At 39.9% G+C, this 15631-nt stretch overlaps 1 protein-coding gene across 2 annotated transcripts in view; it reads left to right on the forward strand.

The window, feature by feature from the left end:
* Positions 1–15631, forward strand: part of eml3 (EMAP like 3) — a 60903-nt gene that overhangs the window by 26964 nt on the left and 18308 nt on the right. Inside the window, exons 2-9 of one of the 2 annotated variants that reach the window (XM_062444309.1) lie at positions 1456–1632; positions 3411–3525; positions 3704–4213; positions 6666–6776; positions 7040–7068; positions 12791–12826; positions 14428–14548; positions 14801–14950. In XM_062444309.1, coding sequence (XP_062300293.1) covers positions 1456–1632; positions 3411–3525; positions 3704–4213; positions 6666–6776; positions 7040–7068; positions 12791–12826; positions 14428–14548; positions 14801–14950 — 1249 coding nt within the window. The remainder of the gene's footprint in view (positions 1–1455; positions 1633–3410; positions 3526–3703; positions 4214–6665; positions 6777–7039; positions 7069–12790; positions 12827–14427; positions 14549–14800; positions 14951–15631) is intronic. The other variant, XM_062444310.1, reaches the window with a different exon arrangement.

Here is a 15631-nt window from a genome sequence, read left to right on the forward strand (position 1 = left end):
CCTTAATGACAGAGCCTGATGGGAAAAAAAGCTTTCAGTATGGAAAAGTTAGTTTGAATGGAAAAAAGGTTGCAGGTGTTGTGTAGTGTCAGCTGAAATGTCCCGATTACATTCTGTCAGCTAATGACAACAAGAAAGTCTTAATTTGCAAAACTCTTTGACTATATTATTAATAAGAATAACCTCAACGCAGTTTTTCCATTCACTGTAAGGAAAGTCTTTAAATTGCTCACCCCCTACATTAGTGTTCTTCAGTGGGTACCAACCAACTGACGATGGTGCAACTCTAATTTGACTGGTGTAATATCTCTGTGGGCAGGTATTCAGAGAAATTTGTTGTACTACTTACCGTAAATTCCAGATGAATGACAGGCGGTTTTGGAGCAGACTATTGTACAGGCCTGAACTGGCCGTGGGGCTGATATCACCCATTGTTTAACCCCCATCTGTGATTTCAACACTCCTTCATTACTCTGTGACTCATATTAGTAACTCTGTGATGTAATTCCAGTGCTTAGATTACATGATTACCTGTAGCTCTCAATTTTGACAGGTAACACGAAGTAGGCGCCAAGTATTGAATCATACAGGGCGAACAAATACTCAGCTCTGACTACTGTTGATGATTCAACAGGTGTTGAAATAACATGAATGAATAGTAACATCCAGCAGAAATCTCTACTAACGGGCTGATAATGCTGCAATTGACAACTATATCTACTATTGAATAATCTCAGTTAATCCATTAGTTGTTCATGTGGCTGCAGGTTTTCATTCCAACCAAGAAGGAGCACACCAGACTTGAATCAACTGATCTCAGTCTGCAGACAGTTGATTGGTCGAATCAGGTGCTCTTGATTGGTTGGAACAAAAACCTGCAGCCACACGACTCTTTATGGAAGAGTTTGGACATGTCTGGTATATAAAGATGTCAAAAAAAATGGTGATTACTGTTGGGGATTGACGTTGACTCGTTGCTGATTGGGTATTTTTATGCATTTGGTGCGTTGCCTTTGTGACACCACTGTCAAAACTGTCACACAACGGTTATGCGGCGATTGAAACTGTTGCAGAATGATTAGGTGACATCCACAGTCCAGTGTGTCCTATCCAAGTCCTACTCTGCAATGGACACACAATGGCTGAGAGGACCGAGTGAGAGGATGTTCCTGTAAAGTTCCTGCCTCCTAGATTTTACCTGGAACTTCCTTAATGGAAACAGGACTATTGTGACTGTAGATCTGTCAGCGATGCCGAGTCTCTTAAGAGGCTCTAGGCTTAGGTTCGATTTTGTTCCCAGAAACATTTCTAGAAATACCTTTTATCCTGTTTTTAAAAATGAAAAAATAAGCAATTTCCTTACTTAAAAAGTAAATAGAGTTCAAACCCAGTACAACTCTAAATCAATTCACCATGTCTCTGCCTTCCTCACTGGCTCTGCTGCTCTCCTCTCAGATGATGCGTCAGCGGACAGCAGCGCTGAGTTTCCAGACCGAGCATCCATGATGGAGGTGCGTCTGCAGGCGCAGGAGGATGAGATCACGCTGCTGAAATCCTCCCTGGCCGACGCCCTGCGCAAGATCCGCCTCCATGATCAGCTCCTCCCGTTACTGAAACAGCAGCTCATCGCAGGTGAGTGATACTCTGCAGGACTCTTTGTCCATCAGTTTTTATCAGAGTTATGATGCAGATGCACATTACTGGACTTAGACACAATATTACCAGCCAACTCATGTGGAATAGATTATTATTTAAATGTAGAATTAGTGTTTGGAATCTAGGCTCCCCACAAGGAAAGATTGATCTCACACAGCAGGGAGTGGAGAGTGATGATTCAGACTTCCCATCTAGGGGTAGATAGACACAGAGACAGGTGAATGCTGGGGTGGAGATGGGACTTTTGAAATGCTATATGAATGACAACAGCAGCAGCAATGACAGCATGGGTGCATTGGATATGCGTTACAGTGAGGGGAGTATGGCATGTGAGTGGAGCAGCAGCTGGAGTTGAACTCTCTGAACTAGCAACTAGCTCACAGGCGTTGCTTCATATTACACAACTGACTTTTGTCCGTTTTTACAAGTTTATTCTTGATCTTGGAAAAAAGTGTATGTGGCAATAGAAAAATATCAGCTCAAAGATCATATCTGTATGTCACTGCCTTAAAAGCTCCTGAGCCAGTCTGAGATGTGGTTGAAAGCAATAAAAAAGTGAATAAGTTGACCTTTGTTTTAAAATGATTTTGACACACATAAGAGCTTTTTCCTTTGCCCTGTATGTACTTAGTAAGTAGAACCACAGTAGAATGTGCGTATAATGTTAAAGCCCTGATTCAATTCACATGATGATTCAAACAGGTCACACAACATTTTTCTCCAGTTTTTTGAAAAAATGAAATGCCATGGTTGTCAAACTGAACTAAAAATAGAAAATGAGAACTTCTTACACTAATGTAATTTTGTGATATTGATCTAAATCTAATGATACGGTACATTATATGGAAATTCAATAGAGAAACTGTTAAAACAACCAGATGGAAATGTTTTTGGTTAATCAAAAACATTCTGCACAATCCTGTATGATACTGATTCAAAGATCCTGTGCATCAATGACTGCAATAAAGTATCATCATGTTTAATATGCAACATGAACTGCAATGACCTCTTCCCACTGGAGATATAAAAGTTATAGCTACCACAGTTTTAAGAGTTGTGTCATTTTTATATTGTATAATTGTCCGACTCTACTGCTGGGCATAATCAGGTTAACTGATAGAGATATTCTGACTTAAGCATTGTAGCTATATCAAGAACAGGTGTGTGCAGGATTCTTGTTTCTGTACTATAATTATTGTTATTATTATTATTTAATGGTTGCACCCTAAATTGAACCCAGTTACTGCTACAGATGTTTCCATGGTGCATTTAGAAAAAATGCTACACCTTGTTAATAATAGCATAACCATTTAACACTCAGGCTTGAAAATCCTGAAGCTACTTTCTAGTATGTGCATGCACAGCACAACAGATTACTGTTGGTTGACACATGTTTGGCTGTGTATTGAACTTCAGGTTCCAAATAAATGATGTCAAAATGTTTAGTTTTATTTATGCAAAGTTATTTATGGCGGTTTATTTTTAGACATTTAGTTTTGAAAACTGCCATTTTTGTGAAATGAAAAAAGTTTTGGGTAAAAATATGTTTTCATTAAAAAAAAAAAAAAAAAAAAGAATAAATTGTAATATGTTAGTATTGTATTGGCACTAGTGTGTAAAAAAATATCAAAAGAAACCTAGCCTTGTTACACCCTTATATACCACTCATGAAAACATGACAGGACATGTAGACATGGTGCTAGTACAGTGTCACTCAAAAAAAAAACCTAATAACTAACTGTCATCCTACCCAGTGAACCCGAGTGCTGCACGGGTCCTGAACCAAGTCTGCTGTTCAGATGGTTGTACCAGCAACAGAAAACTGTCCACCAGCTCAGCCATCGATGGAGTCCGTCACCCTGCTACCAGGTACTGGACCTACACACCAAGGGCTCAGTTGAGCAGTATGGGCCACCATCATTTTATATCACTTGATGTATAGCTGTATTGCTTGTCATGCTAGTTTATTCAAGAACCTGGTTGTGTAATATGATGTGTGTGTAATTTGCCTGTATGACTTCTGTGTTGACCTTAAACCTGTTTCTAGTCAATTGTCAGAAAGCACTGTGACCAATGCAAATGGTCACATAGGAAGTCCAGTGTCCGTGGAGCCTAGACCCAGACCAGTAACACTGGACAGGTCAACCCAGACAGAACCCACCATCCTAGGGCAGGACACTGGGCAGGAAAGGATCCCTGCCCCCAAGCGGGCACAGAGCCTGCAGCTGGAGGACGCCCTACCACCAGGGCAACCCATGGTTGAAGCAACAAGGGCCAAGCTCCACCGTGTCCCTGGTCTGGAAGAAGAGGATGAGGAGCAGGAGGAATATGAAGAAGGTAGAAGTGAGCAGGAAAAGGAGATGAGCTGGACATCGTCAGTGGAGGAGCCCATTCAGCCCACCACCATCACAGGCCTTCAGAGGGAGGACTTCCAGGATGGAACCTGCTCTCCAGAGGACCCGAGCTCTGCCTCGCCTTTAGTCAGAACATCAGAGCAGAACCCCAGCCCTCGCTCTGGACCCCTGTCCACTATCCAGGAAGGAGAGAAGCAAAATCTGTGGGTGATCTTGTCATCCTCCGCCTCATCACTTCGTAATCATCTTCTCTCTCAAGAATCCCTGCATGGTGTTATACAACCGATCAACTCTTTCTCTGATTCTGACTTGTGTAAATGCAAACCCCAGTTGTAAAGCAGTAAGTCTCAGGTTACCAGGGTGCGATTACACCGTGCGAGACTGTGAAACCCTAGGGGGATGACACGTTCTGTCGTCATTTTCAATCCAGCGTCCATGTGCTTTCTTTTCCATGTGTTTGAGCAGTGGGCAAAGGAAACATAAAGCTGTGTTGGAACATAATGGCAACAGTCCGCACTGAGTGACATATCCAAGATTAGCTTCACGGCACACCAATTTGAGTCCAGTGGAAAATGTGATGTGAGGGCAATTGAACACAGCACCATGTAGAAAAAGGGTTGGGGTTGGGGTTAGGGTTACACTATGTATACATTTAAGAGTGAATGAGAAAGGTTGTGAATTTGCACGACTGCACAGATGTAACCTTTCATGGACAGAAAATGTTTTGAAACACCATATTTGTCCAATCAGTTTACAACAGAGTGAATATCCATCCTCTCTGTTACAGCTTTACTGTAGCCACAACATATTAAAGTAGATAGTTTTTTAAAACAATGCAGATGTGCAGTGTTGACAGTGCTATGAAGGATCTGCCAATCAACTGGGTTTTGCAGAAACACAGCCATACATTTTGAGTTGTTTCTATGTAGCTCTACCCTAACCTTTTAATCCATCCCTGAATCAAGGATCTCTTGCATGCAATGATTTGTTCTCCACTCTGAACTCTTAAAGCGATTGTCTTTCTAACAGAAGTACTTCCTTAGCACTCCTGCCTTTGTTTATGTGTGTATGTGCTTGTGCATGCATGTGTTCTTTGTTGTGCTACTTCCTTGCTGTGGCTTGTAAAAGGTTTTGTTGGTGATGGATAACCTATGCTCTAGTCCCTCAGCTCAGCTCTGCCATGCCCCTCCATGGAAACCTGAAGTACTGGGATGGTTATGCCTTAATGTTCACCCAACTACTCCCGTGCATTATTTATATATTATTAGTGTATAGAGGTTTAGGAGAAGGGGTGGTTAGCTGAGTTACACTTCCTAAATCTGAGACCAGTGACGTGGATAGACGCCAGAGCTTATTTTAGTCCCCTAACACTTCCTCTGGTGATGCTGGCTTGTCACCAGGAAACAGGGGTTGTGTCGCGAGAAGTCCTTCAGAGGCTGTTAAAGATTAATTATGGTTTACAGATGTGTGTTTGGTTTTGTTCAACATGCTTATCAGTAATAACTCACCAAGTGTACTCATCAAACTCATTGTTAAGATCTGGGAAGATAAAATCATTGCAACAAATCCTCAGGCTAGACAAACTTATTTATAATAGTAAATGAAGGTGGAAGGTAACATTATAATCCAAACCCATTATGACCCACTTACTGCTAGAACCTTGATCTTCTATACGTACTGTAGTTGCGTTTTACCTCCAACTAATGCTGTTTTCCATTTACTTTGGAAGTCGGAACTCAGAGCTGGGAATGACGTCACACCCGAGTTTGTATTGTTCCAGTTTACTAGTCTAATGCATTATGCTGTATTTTGTTCATACAATCACCATAGCAACATGTCCACAGATAGAAGTTGGACAGTGCTGTGTGTATGACTGATTTAATGAGATACAAATAAGACAAAAGTGCTAATAAACAGGATATTACCACAACTTTCACACTGTTGATGTAGGTTTCCTGCCATATTAGTGCTAACAAGCTCTACACTGCAATTCCATACCGTCTACATAGATACTAAACTAATGAAGTTGCTAACTTTTTGTGTTGAACCTGCTACTTTAATCTCACTATTTTACTACATACTTGCAGGGTTAATGTTAATAAGCTTGCTAGCTACAGCTGATTAAATCTGCTAGCGATAGCTGTCATTTCAGCTGGCAGAAATCAACCGACGCCAGCTAGAAATTAAAAGATGCTTTGGTCTACCTCTGTTTGAACCCATTGTTTCAAAAAGTACCACTAGTTTTCATGGTACATTTGCCACTGTTATAATTGTGAATGGCATATGTGCAGTGCTAAAATATAAAGGCTTGACAGGCATAGCAACAGTCACTAATGGGGGCAAGGCTAAGTGAAGGGTGGGTTACTTTGGTGAGTACAATGGTGTGGTAACCCAAAAGCATTACAGCCAAAACTGAAAAGTAAGGCCCAATTTGTAATAAATCAGAATTATCCACTGGAAAAGTCGTGAATTAAATCATCCTTTAAATATAGTAAGATAAACATTTCTGTTTCCACTTGTACCCGCATGCAGTCACACTGGTATGGGTCATTTGCATGCACAAATCACTGAGCGACTGCATACATCTGTGGGATTTAGTGTCTGTGTGTTTTAACTTCTGGAAATCGAAGCTGATCCTGTCCTGTGGTGTTCCAGGGTTCGTAGGAACAGTGAGAAACTGGGGAACCCGGAGAGGCAGAGGAAACGTCTGGACAAGAAGGCAGCATCCTCGGCCAACCTTCTCACCCGCTCCCCAAGTCTGGAGAAGTGAGCCACGCTGCCATCACTCACAGCTGTCACCACACAGTCACTTAGCTCACTTTTTCCAATGGCTGCTACAGCCTTGCATATCTCATCAAAGAGACACTTACTGGAACACTGATGGCCTGTGTGAATAATAATAAAATTCCATTCCCATGAAGATCTCACAGAAACATATTGAAGTCAGGGAAAGATGAACTGAAACTACTATTTTTGTATCAAATGGTTTTTATATATGTGTCTCACATGGTTGTTTCCTTTCTCCACAGCCGGGCTAAGGAGCTTGTTTCCAATGCAGGTGATGTATCTTTACATTTTTCTGTGTTGTGTTAGATTAAAGCTGCCTGGCAACATGTACTTGCGTGGTGTGGCGGTGAACGGTGAGGACAGGAAATAGCGTGGGTAGGGTTGTAAACATATACTGTGACAAGTGAGTTTTGATCTGACTTTGCTGTTAGACTGCAAATAAGGTGACTGAGTTCATTATTTTATTCAAATGATGTGACAGCTGGTGCAAAGAATACAGGAGAAGGACCTTAATGTAGACTGAGGCAGATTGATATAGGCAGTTTAACAATTTACCTAAAACTTGAGATACACAAGCTTGCTGAGTAAGTGAGACTGACTATAGTCAAAACTGGGGAAACAGTCCAAAAATAGGTAAAGGCATCCAAAAATGTGCAGGCAAGAATCCAAAGTCCAATACTCAGGCAGGATACAGGTTTTCAGGTCACAGACTGGAGACTAGAAAGCAAAGACATGAAGCCTGGCAGCTGAACAAGGGGAACACTTGGCTTTAAATACACAACAAGTCATTATTAACTGAACACAGGTGAGCGATAGTCCAAACACAAACCAGAAAGTTCTGTCGGGATTCAACAAATTGCCAATGAGTGTAATCTGTCATATACTTAACATCAGGCATATTAACATATGATTGATTGATTGAAGTAGTAAAATAAATAGAATATATATAATCAAGTAAGTGTGAAGACGAGAAAAAATATAGTTAAAGGTTAAAATGAAGAGATAAGATTTTAGCTTTCTTTTAAATATATTTAGTGAGCTGGCTTCCCTGATATCTAGTTTTGGGGTGTAATTAACAAAGACTGCATCCATGATTTTCTTTTGGCTGTTGCTGGAAACCTTCATTAAACCAGCAGCAGATGATCACAGTGTTCTTGAAGGCAAGTAGTTAACAAGGCAGTTGGCCATGTAGCATGTGGTTAGCCATGTGGTGAACAATTACGAAAGCGGTAAATGGCAACGCCTAGTTCATAATCAGGGCCTTGATTTTGCTTTGTAATGTTACCGTCATTGTCAGTAAGGTCCACTAATTGCACTTCATTCTGCATTTCTATCAAATTGCACCCTTTAACTTACAAGCTATCAGTGCTGTAGTGTGTTTGATGTGCACACAGCCTGCCTGACAGCATCTGGAGCCAAACATCATAGAAGATGTTTTATGCTTGCATGAAAACAGAACGCTTTGAGTGACAGGTGACCTTTTATCTGACGCGCAGTGCAAAAACATCACAGCTAGCAATACTTTTTTTTTTTTTTTTCACTGAATGTAACAGAAGGAGAATCCTTGGAGGAATTCTGCATGACCTCCGAATGGCATCTGAGACTTCAAAAATATATAGATCATTACCACATATCATTATGTTATAATAAAGGCCTTTCCCACGTTTCACTGTGTCCCAACTTTAGTGTTGGCAAGGCCTGACTTTAACTATACTTCTGTACTTGTGCCCAGCCAGTCTCACAGTGGTTCACACATGTAGTTATTTGTGCAAAAATGAGTGCATTTCCCAACTAACCACACTTGTGGTTAGTGTAACTTTTATGAGTGTTGGCTTTAAGTTTGGTTACGGTTAGCCCTGTTTTTAAGCCTCATTCCTGCAGTACAGAACTTTAGGAGAATCTCTCACTTGCATTTCGTGAACATGAAGCAAAACAAGAATTCAGCTGGTAGAAAACTCAATCACTATGACTTAATAGTCTCTAAATGTGATCAGTGGGAAACACGATACAAGTCACAGGGTTTTATTTTAGCATTTAGATGAATAGCTGAAATGCAGATAAAACAGTTTTAACCTCAAACCGGATTTTGTTGAATTTTTTGCAACTGCTGCAGCTTGATTCCAGACCTCTTTTCAGCAATTCAATCCTATTTTGAAGGATTGAAATGGGAATGTCATTTTTCTGTGTCATTACCAAAAACATTGCCTAAAAATGACCACAAACATGCCGACTGAGCATGGAGAGAATTGAACTCTCAATCTGCATATTTCTTTGATAGACCTCAAAAACGTTGGGTTAACTGCCTCTAAGCAACCGCTACCACAGCATGGTGGCCAGGGTAAAATAGGGCTGTCACTGTTCATTTGGAATTCAAACTTCAGTTATAATATGGAGAAGAAAAAAAATCTGACCTGTAATGATTGGTTAGACTTCACAGTTGACAGTTTAGGTGCTACAGGGCTTGCTCTGTCCCTCTGCTCCAACCAGGAGAAAACTATCAAGCTGTGCTGAACAAATTAACATGACACCAAACCATCCAAGAAGCATTCTGGATTGGATATCATAGATGCTAAAAAAAATGCAAATATAGGTGAGAATAACTGCCACCTTGTCAGTATGATGCCTGCAGGAATATTACCATGACAACAAATCTGAAGCCAACAACCCTGTATTGAAACAAAACAAGTGTACAACATTTCATTACATTCAGTTCACATTCAACTGACATTTCAGAATAACTCATAGTAGTATAACATGCTGCTTTCCAAAACCACCGTTAAACAATAATGATGTTTTATGGTGTGACGGAGCTGTGGTTGAGTTCTGGTTACCAGTTAGAGTTAAGGAAAGATCCTGGTTTGGATTACATTTATTACTTGAAACACAGTACTTCCTTAGAGTTACGTAACCTTCATTATCATAGAAACAGTAACATTGTTATAGTTTTTAAAAAAATGTCCTGATTGAAAACATGACACGCTAACAGATGTCTTTATACCATGCATAGAATGCCTTTATTGTTATTGCATTGTTAAAAAACCATGCAATGAAATGAGAGTGTTACTCCAGTAAGGTGTTGCACATATTCCACACTATAATAAATATAATAAATAACATCAATACATAAATGTCACAGTTTTTAAAAAAGTGCTGTGAGAAATTGCATGTTCAGAATATTGCACATAAAAGAAAACATCATCTCATATCATCTTACTAAGTATTTAGCATTCATCCCAACCCTAGACATCCTTATAAGGACATAACCACATATATTGATGTCATCTAAGCAGCCTCACTTCCCCGGGGTCATGATTACTACAACGTAGTAAACGCAAGTAGGGGTCAGTTTTTACAGCTGAATTTTAGACCTATGCTTCATTTTTCTTGTGAGGGCACACTGATAATATTGGATTTTTACAACTCAATAGAAACAGTTGAAACACAGTGTTCACATAACAAAGTCATTTTCCATGAATATGTACTTGAATGTACTTTATTTAACCATCACTTTTGTTTTTTATGTCAGCTCTCATTCCTTCAAACTTGATTTTTTTTTTTTTTGAAGTCACAGCCTAAGAGCAAAATAACTAAACGTCCCTTACAGAAACATCTAACATGAATGATGTGTCCTACTGAATAATAAAGCAAAACTAAATGGCTGATTTTGAGCTGTAATTGATTTAACCTGACGTGATTGTCTTTTTCGTCTGCTTAACAACACCCACTGAAGCACAGTTAACAATAAAGGAAAACTGACAAATGCTAAAACACACGCTAGTATAACATTAGCACAAGTACAGAAGAGCCATAAAGTTGGCAAACTGACTCATTAATGTCACTTACACAGCAATGTCTATTTGAAGTTTGCTAATATTAGCTGCCATAAGCCACTGGTCATACCAGGACGAGCTAAGCTTCAGCAGCAAAACCCCTGAGTGTATTAAACTGAGTGTTTTATTGCTCATGAATCTTTTATGTGTAAAAGGAAGATGTCAGTTCACTATAAAGTAGCGCTCATGGGTGTTTAAAGGCATCATTAAAGCATTGCAAACACACTGTAAGTAAAATTTATGTAAAAGTCAGAACATCATTTCTACCGATGGATATTTTACATATGTGTGAATGGTCTTCACACATACAGCATTGATATACAGTAAGCGTAGCTGTAGCTCAAAAGTAATGACAGGAAGTCCACATGGTTCAAACTTTTCTCTCAGGACAACCGGTCTCAATGCTGCCAACATAAAACTGCTTAACTCAGCTTGACGTCCAGCTGAAAGCTACCAGGTCATCTTTAAGGCTAACATATTCCTTGAACACAAGAAATATCACTCAACAGGACCTTTCAACCTCCCCCGTATTTTGGTAAAACTCCCATCAACTTTTTTTAACGGGAATTCTTGCGCAGCAAAACACTGCAGCGCCTGTTTGGGCCGAGGGCGCTGCCTGGAATCACATCCATTGTGGTCAGCCGAGCCACCGCACCACTCTAAATTGCCTGACGGGATGATGGATAACCAGCTTTGCAGAGGAGGAGGCCAAAACAACATTTTTTTGTCTTTCCCTACTGTCTTTCCTCTCATTCTGTCTGGCTCTTGGTTTTGGGTTAGGGTTAGGGTTAGGGTTGGTTTTTTGGTGATAATGCTGCCTGGCATGAGGCAAGCTTTTTATATACCTGACTGTGGGGAGAGAGATATTTGTCCTTTGCCCTACTCAAAATTTCCTGTCAGACAGTTTTTATTACTTTGGAATATTGTACAAACTAAAATATGTCAGTGGCACAGGATATTAATAACTGTCATTGGAAAGCTGACATCTACTGCCTGGCCAGATTAATAATCTTTACTTTCTCTTTGACACATCAACCAGACATACTGTGACTAGGGCCAAAATGTATTTTATTCAGGCAAGAAATCAACACATATCCCCCAGCATTTGTTTTAAGCCATGCTCTTATCACAAGATTTATACTGTGATAGCATCCTATTAGTGCTCTCCAGTTACAGTTAACTTTTGGTGGGATTTGTGCAATAAAAAATACAAATAATTTATGATTAATTCCCAACAGGATAATGGGCAGTTAACTAGAAGGGTGTCACCCCTGGACTATATATTGTCTCAGAAATAATCGCAAGAAACGATATTATTGTCATTTTATACCACTGATATAATGATAATATAATAGTATAATGATGTAAGGGAGGGGGAGGCATTAAGATTCAAGACAAACACACTCTGAATGTGCAGGAGACTCTGGAGGTGATGATATAACCTGCAAGTAAAGTAACATTTAGTGGGAATCAATGTTAATGTTTGGTCCTTTAAAATAGAGACAGCCTGACTGAATTTAAACCTCAGATTGACCTTAATATTAACATTTGGTTTAAATTGAAAGTTACTGTGCAGTAATGTGTATCAGTATTGTGTTGTACTATTAAAACTAGTAGAAAAACAGTGATACCCAGGCCCACATTGGACAGTCGATCCATCAATAGGGTGAAATGGGATTTAATTTGTTCTGCTGATTTATTTCATCCTATTTCTTACTGTCCCATGATGTTTGTGGTTGCAAGGCTGAGGATCCTGACTCATTAACTCTCCTCTCAAGGTGTCATTGCACCACTTCCCCAGCCCCAAACTCTCTGGCCTTATAGTTCATGATCTGAGAGACAGATGGTTCAAATCTGAACAGTCACATTTTAGTTTTGCTCAGCCTCACTGCTTGCCTCCACACCACCCTCCACTTTTTTTAAAATAAAAAACAAAAACAGTTGCCAAGTTAAAAGAGCCAGCTTTGACATCCCCAAAAAGAACTGGAAAAATCAAATATAACCCAGCTTGAGTTTCTAAGCTCATACAGCTAACGCATATAAACTGGGAATAGATTTCTGGGGATTCCTAAAGTCAAAGCTAGGTCAGGTATGACTAGAATCAGCTGTGATTTAAAGCTCAGAGGATCTCTGTGTTTATTTGTCTGGCTTTTTCTCCCACAGGATCCCCCGGGTCGAGAAGAGGAACCTACAGCCAAGGTAGACCTGCTATTATGTCACTTTGTATCTTCAGCTATGTTTATGCAGGGACGGTCAACAGAGCATGCTTTACTTTTCCAGAAGCACACTGTACATATATTACTGATGCGCTGCCTATTAAAGACAGTCCTCCTCTGTTGTCTACTGGCAGCCGACCAGTAAAACCGGAATATTGGACTTAGATTCATCCAGTGAACATAAACTTATTTCCAATGGGATGATAATGTTGCTGTTGGTGTCATTTTATAACATGTTCACCATAACAACATTGTAATGTAATAAACAGATAAAGCTCAGGTTGATGCAAAAATGGCTGATAACATGTCAGATGTGTTTCCTTCTTGTTCTGCTGCAGCTTTAAGCCTGTCACTTATCAGTTGAACAAAATCTTTTCATATTCTGCATTTTCTGTTCAAGACACATGTTGGTGTGACCCAAGTTTAGGAAATCACTTTAAAGTTACTGGACACATTTCAAACAATTATTTAGCTGAAAAATATAGTCAACTCTGTCCAGTCCTATCACAATTTTAATTTGGAGTGCCTGCATGCCAAAAATATAGACTTTAAAGTCTGTGTAAAGTAAAAATAAATATGTGTTCTGAGTTTGACATACCACAGAAAAGTGTGTTGTTAATCACCCTGCCAAATTTGAATAATTAAAAAAATCGCCAAATATATGAAATTAGGCTTCAAAGTTGTGTAAAAGTCTGCCTATTTATCTGCTCCCAAACGCTGTGGGAGTGCCCGCCGAGTTCGCTGAAACCCCGCCCCCTACCAAGTGTCACCTGTCAATCAAAGTCACCACCTTTACCAGAAACACGGACGCTACTTCTGAGAGCTTTCTGCTGCTAACTCAGCTGCTAGCTCGGCGGCTAACTCAGCGGCTAGCTCGGCGGCTAACTCAGCTAACTGGCTAACTGTAGACTGTTGTAGTAGTAGTGTGCGCTGAATGTATTTATACCTCTACAGCAGCAGGGGCGGGTTTATGCTCCGGTGTGTAACCGTGCTATTGGTTAACTGGTTAACTATTGATTTTCAGACCAGCCCATTAAATCCTGAACACAGAAATGTTGAAACACAGTTTGTGAAGCCTAGCTCCACAATTCAAATCTAAATGGTTGAAATGCTTTCTACACCTTTTTTAGAAATACATTTATGACCTATTTAATGTGTTTAGAAGAACATGCCTGAATTCACTTTACACGGTCTTTAAAAAATGTTAAATAGATTATTTGGAATTTGGATATTTTATATTATGAGTGAGCTGTGTGATAACAGCTAACTCATATAACTTGTAAAGGTTGACATTCAATTTTATTTAAGTGAGCAATTTTTTCAAGGGAAGTCCTCCAGAGATTTACAACTGCTTATAAACTCAACTAAAAGCTAAATTAAAAATATCTGTCACACAATATTGTTTCTCTTTTCCCGAAAATTGACCGGAAATTATAGACTTGTAAAGTTCAATGTTACCATTTCATTTCCCCAAAAAGATAATAAACTTAAGGAATATGATTCATTAAGAAAAAATGAAACAAAACACTCGTATTTGTCTGTTTACCGTTACCTTAGTGGAACTCTACTGTGTTTGTTTTCCAGGGCAGTCCATCAAAATGTTCATCCGAGGCCGACCCATCACAATGTACATCCCCTCTAACATCCAAAACTATGAAGACCTGAAGATGGAGCCGCCCTCCGAGAGACTGGAGCTAGATTGGGTGTATCCTTTTAGAATGTCACAGCCGGTCGATCCATTTTATGAGGCTTATGTTACATTCAGACGCTGCTGATTTCACTCTTCCTGGATTCAAACCACACTGTCTGTAATGGAAAGTATCTCCAGTAGTCTATATCTGTGAGAGCAGCATCAACCACGTATTCATGCTGTGAAATGTTGAGTCCCATATGTTTAAATGAATGAAATGAACCACTGATTCACATGAATGACATCCCCTTGACCCCGCCGTGCCAGCTATGGTTACCGGGGACGGGACTGTCGGGCCAACCTGTACTTCCTTCCAACGGGCGAGGCGGTGTACTTCACTGCTTGTGTCGTCGTCCTTTACCACATCAACAAGCGCACGCAACGCCACTATCGCAAACATACCGACTGCGTCCGCTGGTCAGTGTACAGTATATAAACTACAGTACATCTATAGATAAGATACAATAAACCTTAGGTGTGTCAGTGCTGTGGAGAACTCCAGATGTTACCCCAGAAAACAACCTTCACAATATAATGCATTACCATCCTTTGTGGCATAATCCAAATTGAGCACTCCTGTAGATGCTCAGTTCAGACTACAAACATCAGTGTTTGTGTAGTCATTCATATTATCATCAAATAGACAACCATCCTTCCTTAATTTGAAACCCACTAAATCAGCAAACTTTAAAAGGATAGTTTAGCATATTGGGAGTTTTTTGTCAAGAAATAGTTCCAGCATGTAACTCCCCAAAAACTAAACCTGCTCAAAGCCAGCAGAGTATTTACTGTGTGTGTTTGAGATATGGGAGGCATGTTACCACATGCTTCTGAAGCACTTTGGCTGAAAAAATAGACGTGATATGATGTTTCTTTTGAGAGCCATGATATAAAAAAAAGCAGGTTCATATCAGGTCCTAAAAGCAGGGGATTTTCCTGCACTTGGCATCATGCACTTGGCCTCAACCGAGTCCACATACCTTACACACACCCTCAAGTAGAGTATACTGATATTCAATGCCTCTATTCTCAACACATCACACTGAATCCTGATCCCAAACTGATGCCAGGCTCTCTACATGAAGCTGTGAATATGAG

Source organism: Scomber scombrus, chromosome 23 (genome assembly GCF_963691925.1).
Source record: "Scomber scombrus chromosome 23, fScoSco1.1, whole genome shotgun sequence".
NCBI classification, from domain to species: domain Eukaryota; kingdom Metazoa; phylum Chordata; class Actinopteri; order Scombriformes; family Scombridae; genus Scomber; species Scomber scombrus.